General features: G+C 47.1%; 1 protein-coding gene across 12 annotated transcripts in view; it reads left to right on the forward strand.

The window, feature by feature from the left end:
* casz1 (castor zinc finger 1) overlaps window positions 1–12,500 on the forward strand; it is a 183,468-nt gene that overhangs the window by 146,081 nt on the left and 24,887 nt on the right. For 8 of the 12 annotated variants that reach the window (XM_048241665.1, XM_048241675.1, XM_048241676.1 and 5 more), the window contains 4 exons: window positions 5,315–6,272; window positions 8,000–8,065; window positions 10,040–10,108; window positions 11,170–11,260. In XM_048241665.1, the coding sequence (XP_048097622.1) occupies window positions 5,315–6,272; window positions 8,000–8,065; window positions 10,040–10,108; window positions 11,170–11,260 (1,184 nt within the window). The remainder of the gene's footprint in view (window positions 1–5,314; window positions 6,273–7,999; window positions 8,066–10,039; window positions 10,109–11,169; window positions 11,261–12,500) is intronic. The other 4 variants (XM_048241673.1, XM_048241678.1, XM_048241674.1 and 1 more) reach the window with 2 other exon arrangements.

Raw genomic sequence — 12,500 nt, forward strand, 5'->3', positions numbered from 1 at the left:
CGGGAACAGTGGGCGCGCTTGCACACACACACACACACACACACACACACACACACACACACACACACACACACACACACACACACACACACACACACACACACACACACACACACACACACACACACACTTGTTGAACTTTGAGACTTGGAGGGTTATCTGAGAGTCTCCCATGGTGCCAATTCAAAACAGAGCCCTGCGCAAACTAAGCTAGATTATCAAAAACGATAAGGGAGCCTGACAGGCAGTAAAATTAACTGAACTTCACAAAGTGGAATCTGGTTTTGTCTGCTTCTCTTTCACTCTCTCTCGCTCTCTCTCTCTCTCTCTTTATATATATATATATATATATATATATATATATATATATATATATATATATATATATATATATATATATATATATATATATCACCTCATATCACAAATATTTCTAATGGTTCTTTCATATCACTTTTCTTTCCCCAGTGGGCCAGTATTGTGCTTGAAATAAGTTTCATTCTCTCGTCTATTTTTTTTTCACACTCTATTTTTTCATTTTCATCTGAAGAGCAGAGTATCTGTGGCCTTTCTCAGAGAACTGAGGGCCAAGACGCTTCTGAGAAAATCAATTTTTTTTTTTTTTTTTTTTTACAGGAAAACAGCAAAGAAGTCTGTGGTTTTAATTAGTCATTTAGTGTTTATTTGCACGGCCATGAAAGACTGTCAGTAAATATGTGTTTGTGTTATGAAACACCTTTGCCTCTACTAGGCTAAGACAAACTGTTTGAAGACTTGCAACGAACAGACTGTATTAGTCACAACTCTTGTCTTCTGAGTACGCCAACCCCCTCTCTGACACACACACACACACACACACACACACACACACACACACATACACACACACACACACAGACAGACAGACCCCCTTTCTTTGTTGATTGTAACTGGGGCATCTATATTGCCACGTTTCTGTGCAGCTCACAATTAAAAATCTTTTTTCCCTCTCTCTCTCTCTCCCCCCCTTCTCTTCACCGCTGTCTTTCAAAGGCTGATGCGGAGCGCACATAATTATGCATATAAACATAGTGGCTTAATTATCTCTCACAACATCAGTGACAATGTAATTAACAAACATTGCAAGATCAATGAGAGAAACTGCGACCTTCAAAACATTTAACTCCTCGCACTGAGGCGCCCGCGCGGATTCCCTATCAGCAAAACTCCCCGGAATACTTTTCCCAGATAATTTAGATGTAGCACTGCGCCATGCAGTCGTAAGGACATGCACACGCAGGGACAGAAAACTACCAGACAAAAAGAAAGAAAGAAAGAAGAAAATGAAAGCAATGACAAAGATGCTCTGTGGAACAGACAGAGCGGACTCCAGTTTGTAATTATGCCCAGTGAAAGGTTACGGCTTCATCTGGGGCCTCGTGGGAACACGTTTTTATTTACACTCTGCGGCAGACTGGTTTAAATGTGGTGCTCTGTGGGGGGAAAGACACTTCCTCTGTTTGACAAAGGAGAGATAGAGGAAAAAAGAGAAACAAAAGAACAACTTTTGCTGTTATTTAGTATATATAACTGTTATTTATTTGAACCACTTGACAACTAAATGGTCAGAATTAAAGTAGAAGCAAGTCTAAGTATGCACAGCCCAATATTTATCAAATAATAATTGTAACCATTGAATAATTTCTCATTTCTAATCAAACTAAGAAGCTGATAATCAGTAATGATTCCATGAAGCTATAGGCCTCAGTGTTCCTTTAAAGATGGTCCATATATAGAGGCCTCGTCTGCCTTCTTATCATCCTAGACACCTACGTCCCCCTCTCTCTATCGCTATCTCTCTCTCTCTCTCTCTCTCTCTCTCTCTCTCTCTCTCTCTCAAGCGTAGGAAGTAGGGCTTGCACCGCGTCCATGGCCATGTTTGGTTGGCAAAAAGGAGATATAATGCCCATTTGTTATCACGCCGAGGGGGGAAAATGTGCCCTAATTGCCTCAAACGGAGACAAGGCCCCCGTGTCGCGTGTAGGAATTTGCCAGCATGAAGTGGATGAGATTAAGAGCCACTTCTTTTTATACTCTCCAGTGACAACAGAGAGAGACAGGGATGTAGAGTGGCCAGAGAAGGAGAGAGAGAGGGACAAAGAGAGAGATAGGGAGTAAGAGAGAGAGTGAGAGTAGTGAAGGGAAGTGAGAGAGAAAGGTAGAGAAAGTGAGAGAAAGAGAAGGAGGGAGGGAGTGAGTGATAGATCAGGGAGACAGAGAGGAAGCGATGAACAGTAAAGTGAATAAGGAGATGAGAGAAAGGTAGACGTAGACAAACAGAGTGAGTGAAAGGGAGTAAAAGTGTATGAGGGAGAGAAAGCCAGAGAGAAAGAGAGAGAGATCGAGAGAGAGAGAGAGCACTGCCAGTCACATTGCACCTTTCCCCTCAAAGCTGTGGTTTCCCAGCCTCACGCTCAGCCTGCATCATTAAGAGCTCAGTGCGATAAGGGCTGGAGAAGGGGGAAAAATCATTTACATGCTGTTTTAAAAGGTTATCTGCCACCAGGCCCCCACGTAATGTGTGCAGTTTAGGTCCAATCATTCTGCAGACATCGATAGTGTGTTTAAGGGCTACAGAGCTGAACTGTGCATGTCAGTGTGACTAGAGTGACTACCGCTACTCCTAGTATGATTACTACTGTGTGTGTACTGTCATTAGTGTTACTGTTTCCACCCCAGACATTTGCCAATTCCTAAAGGGAGATCCAAGGTCTAACAGGAGCCAAGGAGCAGGACCGGAGCACTCAATGCTTAACGTGTTTTTATTTGTGCAAACTGTAAACACGTTACACAGTAAACGTGTAAACAGTTTGCACAAATAAAAACAGGACTTCTGTGTCCTGTTCCGTGAGCACCAACCAGGCTGAAGCGCAAGTGACCCCCTTCTACTGATTTGCCAATTCCTGCCCGGTGCTAATATTACTATTATAACTGGTAATATTTCTATGGATACCGGCCATACAAATATTGTAACTTGTCACATTATCTCGCTCATTTCGTATTAATAGCATATATGGTTGTGATTATTATGTGAAATTTTCCAAACAAGGGGAATTTCAGTCAGGGGGAAAGTGGGAATTCCCGACTGTTAGTAAGAGCGCTGCACGAGTGGAATATGTCCAATTATGAAAACTCATGAGTGCCTTTGATATCTGTCCTTGGAAACTTTTCAGGGCTCGAGATTAAAGGCTTTTCCTTCACTTTAAAGCTGCCTGGAGTCACGTGACCCAAGATGACACGATCTACCATCTTAGCAGTTTATGACCTGGGCCTGGGTTCTATTATTGGCGTCATACTTTATCTCTCAAATGTAGTTCCCGCTATCTTTAGTTTGGAACTGTCACACCACCAGATACAACATACCACACACACATGTTCACGAAACAGAGCGACCTGAAATTCTTGTACACTCAGCCCCATGTATTACCTCGTATATTATTTCATTTCATAGTTCAGCACTTTTTGATGCAATTTACTTTTTTTTTCACTGAGCCACCCAGTCTCAGTAAAAGAAAATAAAGACCGACTGTTGGTTCTAATAGAGCGATCTGTCTCAGACTTTTATTAGCAAACATTTGCTCATTCTACAATGTCATTTGCCTGATATCAGCTTTGCCATTGTGATACCACAGTGAAGGAGAGAATGCACACACACACACACACACACACACACACACACACACACACACACACAAGCCCTGAGGCCCTGTCTGAAACCTGTAAAAAGCAGCCGACGCAAAATGCTGTAGATTGAGCAAACGATACCATAGCCAACAAGCAGGTATTTCCTCCCGAATACCTGATCCATCTCTTTTCAATTTTTCATGCCCTTTCGATCCGTCAGATCCCCTTTCATACCGATGTGCCACGGCACAGTAGCGGGCTCTGATGCTGCGATGGAAATTTAGGGATTATTTTACATGCAAAAAGTAGGGGGTGGGGGGTGAGGGGTGGGGTTTAAGTCGGGCGGGAGAGCGACCGATTTAGCAATAACACCGAAATCTGAGACCAAAGGCGAAATATTTTCGTATTAATTACCACGCGAGCGGCTAGTGTTACCTCTGGCCGGCTCGCGTGGCCCGGCGATGAAAAAGGCAATCAAATAAATGAAGAAAAAGTCTGGAGCTGCAGAGGGAGGGAGAGCAGAGCGGCAGGGCTGGGGTCCAGCCAACGCACGCAGGAGGGCCAAAAAGTCTCTGGAGCTTACTTGACACCCAAGTGAAGTTGTCATTTAGAGCATCGCACTGGCATTACAGGATCTCGTCTGACACAGAAACTGCCACAAGATGACATTTTTTGCATTCATCTGGATGAGTAAACATTTCAGGACGGTGTGTGCATGCGTGTATGTGTGTGTGTGTGTGTGTGTGTATAAGAGAGACAGAGTGAGAGTGTGTATGTGTGACTGAGTGTGCCTGAGGGGTTCTGCTCATCCTGCTCAAACACACACACACACACACACACACACACACACACACACGCGCACACTTACTTGGTAAGAAGTGAAGTGTGTCTTAATAAGGCCTAGTTATGCAGTACTGTAATTTTTCCCCTGCTTTCAAACCAAATCATTTTTCCTGCCCCCTCTCTCTCTGACCCTTTGCACCAACCTGGATGAAAGTTAATGGGCCAGAATGAATCTCTACATAATGCAATTAAAGTATACACTTACTGCATTTCTCCATGTCCTTGGGGAGGACAGCCCATTTAATGAACTCTTTAAAAGAAAAAGGGAGAACTTTCAGAGCACAAATATGTGAGAATGACTTTAAAGAGCTGACACTCCAAAATGTCCAGCTTCACAGTCATTTTAAAAATGGATTTTAACCCACACTATATGCATGGGAGTTGCATATGACTATACGTATTTAATATATTTTCTGTGTGCTTGTTTTGCTATATTTATATTACTATATTTCATAAATATGTAAATGTTTTGAAAATAAAGAATGGGAATGTAAAGAATGAAGAAGTAAATGTGGGAAGAGTATCTACTTTTCCATCACAGAGTAGATGAGCGCTTCATTACTGAAAAGCAGATTTATGAGAACGATAGAATGTAAAGTATGCGCGTGTGTTAATGTATGCATCAGTTGAGAGCGATCCACTTCGTGATCTCTAAGGAACAAATGAACTCACAGTGGCATATGTTTCCTTTCCTCCCCCTCTTTTCTCTCTCTTTTCTCCCTCTCCTCCTATCTCCCTCTCCCCCTCTCTCCCTCTCCCCCTCTCTCCCTCTCCCCCTCCCACTTTCTCTCACTTTCTCTGTGTGCAGTAGGGGAGGCCTCGGCCCTCCGTGACTATGCAGCCAACACCATGAACGAGTTATTGAACATGTTCGGCTACGACGACCAGCAGGTGCGGGACGAGCTGGCCAAGAAAATCAGCTTCTCGAAGCAGAAAGCCCCTACCTCAGACCCCTCCTCCCTGAGCAGCGAGGAGGCCTCGCACCGCGCTCGCTTCTCCAAGTACGAGGAGTACATCCGCAAGCTGAAGGCCGGCGAGACACTGCCCTGGACCACGCACTCGCCCAAGCCCGACGAGCTCAACCCCAAGCTGGCTCAGGAGAAGCCAGCAGCAGCGTCCGCCTCCCTGCTGACCCCATCGTCCAGCTGCCTCCCGGGCGCCGAGGCCCAGATGTACTCAGCGGGCATTGTAGACCCGAAGCAGACCCCGCTGGCGGCGGCGGCGGCGGTGGCGGCAGCGACTGCCGGACAGCAGCAGACCCCCGGACCCGGGCACGTCCAGAGCACTGGCTCACGGGCCTCCAAGTACGACTTCTTCATCCAGAAGCTGAAGATGGGTGAGAGCCTGCGGCAGCAGAACGGCGCTGGCGGCAGCGGCGGCTACAAGCGGCCCTCCAAGTACGACATGGACAACATCAAATTTCTGCACCTGTTCAAGCCCGGCGAGGGCAGCCCCGACATGGGTGGCGCCATCGCCTACAAGACGGGCAAGGTGGGCCGTCCATCCAAGTACGACATCCGCAACATCCCCAAGCTCATCCCGGGCAAGGAGGGCCCACCACTTATGCCCAGCGTGCTCTCGGTCACGCCAGGCACTCCCGGCCCCCCACTTGTCCCCACGGCACCGGCCGCCTCGGTGGGCGGCGTTGGCCCCACAGGCCTTCCCGGAGACCAGACAGCTCACCTGGGCTTCAACACAGCCGACTACCTGAAGTCCAGCTTCTCCAAGACTGACTCCATCACCACTGGAACCATGTCCTCTGTCAAGTAATTATCTTCTTTTTTTATTATTATTATTTCCGCCGCTACAGTGTCATAATGTGAGACCATTAGGGACCATAAAGAAACTTTAATTATTGAGTGGAGTTGGGCAAGACCAATTGTCGCTCTCGCAGGATGTTAATACATTCATTGTACCGCGGTGCCACTGCAGAGGGTAAACACATTAATTGGCCAAATATTTTTACTCCCCTCCTGCTCTGTGCAAACTTGAGTTCCTAACTCATTTGCCGAACGTTCATTAATATTTTTCAGACGCATCATAGTTCTCGGCTCCTCTCTCTCTCTCTCTCTCTCTCTCTCGTTCCGCTCTTTTGCCCTCATGACAGTTTTTTGAGCTCTTTGTTTGCTATCTGGAATTTCCCAGAGTACAGCTAATTTCTCAGCGAGCCCTGCCACGCGTGCGTGTGAAATGGGGCTCGGTGGCAGTGGAGGATTCACTAAATGATAAGTTGTGGTGTGTGTGTGTGTGTGTGTGTGTGTGTGTGTGGCGGGGGCTGTTTACTCTGTGCGCACCGTGGCGGCTGATTTAGCGTCGGCATCGCAAAGTGACAGACTTCCTCTTTTAGCTGAGGTGTGACAATTCTCCGGTTAATTGCTTTTGAGCCCATGACTGAACCAGTGTCTCCTCGGTGTCAGAGGAGCCGCAGCAAGGCGAAGGCTGCCGCCGCCTGCACTTTAGAGGAAGTGAAGTTTGGCTTAATGAGAAGGCTGGCATCGTACCTGAGTACTACAGCTCTCCTCGTCTAATGGCCGTCCAGCGTCTTGTTTCCTGTCATCACATGTTTGGATGTCGATTGGAGACACATCCTCAAGGCTATGGCCCAGTAAATCTCAGAGATCTCACAGTGTACCTTCCATGTCCATCTAGAGAGAAAGAGAGAGAGAGACAGAGAGAGACAAAGAACAGGCCAGAGGAAGACAAACAGAGAGTGACAAAGGGAGAGATTTTGAGAGAAAAAGAGAGATGGAAAGAATTGAAGGTGAGAGAGAGAGTGAGACAGAGAGAGAGAGAGAGAGAGAGAGAGAGAGAGATAGTCTGTCTGTCAGGGAGATGGCCTTAAGAGTCTGATTAACCCTGGGTCATCCCCCCCACACGGCGCCGCTCACGTTTGGCCAGCAGCATGTCAGCCCCCAGGGGGACTGACCCTTCTCCTCCCTGCTGCTGCTCGTCTGCCCCCCGTGACAGCCACGGCTCCCCTGTCACTGCCCCATGCTCCCAAGAGCCCAGACGGCTGCAGCATGCCGATCGCCACCGCCAAGGGGGCACGCTAACCAGCCACACCCATCCACACACCACCACCATCAGGGCCATCACTCAAAACGACCTGATAAGAGAGAGGAGGGGGGGAGAGAAAAGAGCAATTTCTGGGCTTTTTACCTCCCACGCATGGCACTTAATCTGTGTATATGTGAGCACCCGCAACAAAAAACACAATCCCCATGAATGATTAATAGATCCCATGCCATTTTATATACCCCCCCAAACCCCAGTCCCCCATTCCTGCTTGTTGTGGGGCCATGCATCAAAGTGCCCTCCTCAATTCGCTGCCATCCATTCCCGTGCGAAAAATATTGTTGCTTCGTCGGAAAATGTATATTGATAGCGTGAAGTTTTGCGATGGCCCATAAGTAAATACTGGTGTCAGTTTGTTTTTTATTAACGACGGCACTCTCCACCCCTCCGCCATTAATTCTCTTTTCTCTTTTGTTAGGAATGGGCTGCCACCAGAGAAGCCTGCCACCGAGGACGTCAACGTCTACCAGAAGTACATCGCCAGGTATGCAAATCCCGCCCGGGGGTCCTTTAGGAGAGAGCATTCCAGAAGCATTTTCTTTTCTGTCTTTTTTTTTTTTTTTAATTGAGGATATGTTTTATGCACTGGTGAAGGTACATGTCAATTTGTTGAGGGAAATTGGTGTGTGTGTGGTCTATAAATTGTTTGAAACGAAAGGCCTTTTACAGCATGAAGGGAGAATTAGAGTATGGAACGCGCTGCGAGCGTCTTTCTCTCCACGGTGTGTGTGTAGTAGTGGCACTCGAAACCGTTCAGAAGTGTACCCCCGACGTAATTTTACGCAATCTCTCACAAGGGCCACACTCCCGTGTTAAATGTGCTTCTCGCGTGCCAAAAGTGCGCACTTCAGAAATGTCCAGGAGTTTTTGAGTCCCCCACCACTGCAACAACTTCTTAGTTTTGATTAGCTGCGCTGCTGAGAACACAAAGAGCTTAAATGATCTCAATGACAAACCAGCCTCAACCCCCCCACCCCTCCTCCACCACCACCACCACCACCACTTCCACTATACACACACACACACACACACACACACACACACACACACACACACACACACACACCACCCCAAGCCAGTCAGCCCCTTCAGACAAAGCCCTGGGCATGGATCTGAAGTATCAATGGACTGCGGTATCAGCCCCCGACCCTCCACTCTCTCTATTCACGGCCCAACCCCAGCATAAAGGTGATTATAATTTGTTTATTTATTCGGCTTAAAAGAAAGAAAAACACAATTTGAAAAAAAAGAAGGCAAAGTGGCTGCGCCGCTAATGATTACTTTCCCCAGCCGTAACATGAAGGCCACAAATCAAAGACCTGGCAATGACAGCCACACACACATACATACACACACACACACTCGTGCGCACACAAAAAAACCCTCCTTGGACTGATTACATTTTGCAAGAAGATTTAATTAAGGAATTTTTAATGAGGCTTCGGCTGGCACTGCCAAGAACTGTTTTGATATTTGCACTGCATAATGCATAAAATTTGTCTAAACATCTCGGCGGTTGATGCGCAGGGAGGCAGTAGATAAGCCCAGATACAGTTTCAATTTCCGTGTTGGGGGAAAGAGGGAAAGAGAGGAGAGGTTGGTGGAGGTAGTGATGCTGGGGGCTCATAAAAAGGACAAATGTGGCTGAGTACATTTGGGGAGGGCGGTGAAGTGGGGGGGTCGGATGGAGGGGGTTGATGGAATGAGTAGGTAGGGGAAGGTTCATCAGTGTCTTCTGCACTAATGAGCACACACTTATGCTAAAAACCCATCTTTATAAACTTGTCGACACCCACCCGTCTACACCCCAATCCCCAATTTGCAACCTCACCCCACCAAAACACAAAAACACCCCCCCCCCCAAAAAAAAAAAAAAACCGGAAAAAGTTCTTTGTTGTCGCCTGCCGCCATAGTTTGATGTTTAAAAGCTCTCGCCCGGTAGTGTTTAGTAGCAGTTTTCCCCCCTTAAATGCTTTCATGCACCCACTACTGCTCTGCACTTTGATCAGCAGGGCCTCCATTGTAATGGGAGATGCACAGCAATCTCCGTATCGCAGCGATATTAATATTTAATCTGCCGCTGAATAGCAGTGGGCCATTAGCCCCCCGACGCGGCAAGTGGGAATTGTCCAGAGGCAAAGTGATACGGCTGGGTGATGAGCAGAGGGGTGGGCCTCAGTCCCAGGGGGTTTGGACGAGTGTGTACACGAGTGTGTGTGTGTGTGTGTTTGTGTGTGTGCATGTGTGTTGCTATGCAGGGGCTTAGAGGGACTGTACACATCTTATAGTGTTTGTGTTTCTGTGTGTGCGTGTGTGTGTGTGTGTGTTTTATTTCCGTGTGTGTAAGTGTGTCACATCAGCCTTGTGTGTGTGTGTGTGTGTGTGTGTGTGTGTGTGTGTGTGTGTGTGTGTATATTAGTGTTATACGCTGTACTGGAGCTTCCTTTCTTTCTTTAAGAAGCTGGGAAAATCAACAGAAGCTCCCACTACTCCCCGAGCCTTTTACTACACCAGCATCTTTTAAAAGGTAGTGGATTTGCCATTCAATTAGCCTAATGAAAAGTCCGTTCAGTGATCTGTTAACCGAAAAAGAACAAAATCAAACTATACAGGAAAAAATCAAGCCATGGGATAATCCCGGCTACAAGAGGGAATCAGCATGAACATCACACACACATACTCACACACACGAAAACAATCTATTACTTAGCCATTTCTTTCTTTTCTCCCCCTCTGCCTTTTTCCCTCCCTGTCTATACAGAAGCAGATGGTGCTCTTGGCAGCGGCAGTGCAAATGTTTATTTGTGTGTTTTTAGCTGTAATTGGAGGTTTTTAACAGTCATCATCGTCAGGGTTATAATCAGCCGGCAAACACTTGGGAGATGTGCCTCTTTAAACTGCTGCCAATCTGGGGGAGCCCGGGCGAGCAAGCGAGCGAACGAGCGAGTCAGACAACGAGCGAAAGCGATGGGGATGTGTGTGTGAGAGTAGTGGGGTGGAGGGGGGGGTAGCATGAAGATACACTCAACGCTCTCTATTAGGCCTCACCTCTCTCTGATTGAAGCAGCCACTGTTAACCTGAAGAGCCAGGCATTGATTTGGCTGAGGCAGAAGCGCGGGGGGCCAAATGAATGAGTTATGTCAGGGGTTACAGTTTAATAAGAGTCTGCCAAGCAACTGCTTTTGAAAGGGAACGGAACTAATTTGGGCGAGATTGCCGTGACTAGGGTAGAATTCGTTATGGTATGGGTGTTACAGGTGTGAGCGCGGCGCAGACGCATACACATAGTTGTGTAGGTGTGTGACTGTTTTTTTTTTATTCCTTTATTTTTCACAAGAGGGAGGGAAAGTTTGCATGCCCCTAAATGTAGACGTCACTATCATTATCTTCATATTGAAGATTATTTATTTAACGACTACAAATTCAAAGTAGTCTGCTCTTGCTATATTACAATTTATATACAAAATTACTATCATTGAGGACTGACATTAGCTCTGTTGTACAGAATGTTTTTTGTGTTTGTTATTTTGTTGTATTCTGTTGCCATGGTGCTTGTTAAAGGCCCTTTTCCCTGCCCATCCCTGCAGGTTTTCTGGAAGTCAGCATTGCGGGCACGTGCACTGCGCCTACCAGTACCGGGAGCACTACCACTGCATGGACCCAGAGTGCAACTACCAGGTGAGTGTCCTCCATGTCCGGCAGCACTGTGCCCAGTCCAAGTCCCCAGGCATGGGCAGGAGCCTCAGCTCTGGGTCTGCGCTGAGGCTCCAGTACCGGCAGCCTCTCTCCTCCTCTCTTCTTGGCTCACATCACCCGTGATAAATGAGATCATGTCGGGCCGGTAATGCCGCAGTCTTAGCGGCCATGCTTCAGCACCCCTGAACACTTGTCTCTGCGCGCTTGCTAACACTACACGGGGCGAAAATTGGGCCGAGGTGTTTCGGCGCATACCTGGATGATGTGAAGACGTCTCCATAACTCATTGAGCACCCCTGCTGGAGTGGAGTAGGGGTGGGGGTGGGGGTGGTGGAAGGGGGGAAGACACAAAGAGAGAATGAGAGCGAGAAGAACTTTGAGCACTATTCCAAACAATCCTGTACTGTATTAACCTGTGATACCACGACACTGGAACGTATCATTATGGTGCCTGTAGACACACCCTTAGACCTGTCTAAAATGAACACTCAAGGTCGAGTGTGTGTGTGTGTGTGTGTGTGTGTGTGTGTGTGTATGTGTGTGTGTGTGTGATAGAGAGAGAGAGAGAGAGAGAGAGAGAGAGAAAGAACATATGTGGCTCTGTTTGCCAAACAGGTTATGACTGCTGGCAGTGGGCCAGCCTATAGGACAGAAAGCCGATTTAGGGCACAGTTGGAGTCAGTTGGACAATTGGCCTTTTATTGTGGGCTAATTGTAAGTATGCTGGAAATATGGTTCCTATTCTTGGTGGATTTTTTCTCTCTCTCTGAAGACATCTGCTCAAGATCCGGGGCCACCTTTAATCCCCTTTCCCATTATTAATCTGCCCACAGTCCCTGGAGTGGGCATGTAAGGCCGGCGAAAAGAAGCATTAGGCAGATCACAACATGGAGCCGCTGTTTGCCCGCACATATGGTGTAAAAGAGCAGGCAAATACAAACAGATTTGTTGAAGAAGTCAAAAATCCTTACAAAAACCATGGCTGTGTGTGTGTGCTTTTGTGTGTGCGTGTCTGTGTCTGTGTCTGTGTGTGCTTGTGCATGCATGCTTGTGCGTAGATGTGTGTGTGTGTGTGTATGTGTTCGTGTTTTCTCTCTGCCGCTCCTCCCGTGTCTGAGTGAAGGCCCCTCTCTCATCGTAATCTCCCACTTCAGTTTTCTAATCATATGATTACATTCGGAGGGGAAGACACGGGGAGAATATTGTCGAGTAAGTCGCAGCA

The sequence above is a fragment of the Alosa alosa genome, chromosome 4 (assembly GCF_017589495.1).
Source record: "Alosa alosa isolate M-15738 ecotype Scorff River chromosome 4, AALO_Geno_1.1, whole genome shotgun sequence".
Classification (NCBI taxonomy): domain Eukaryota; kingdom Metazoa; phylum Chordata; class Actinopteri; order Clupeiformes; family Clupeidae; genus Alosa; species Alosa alosa.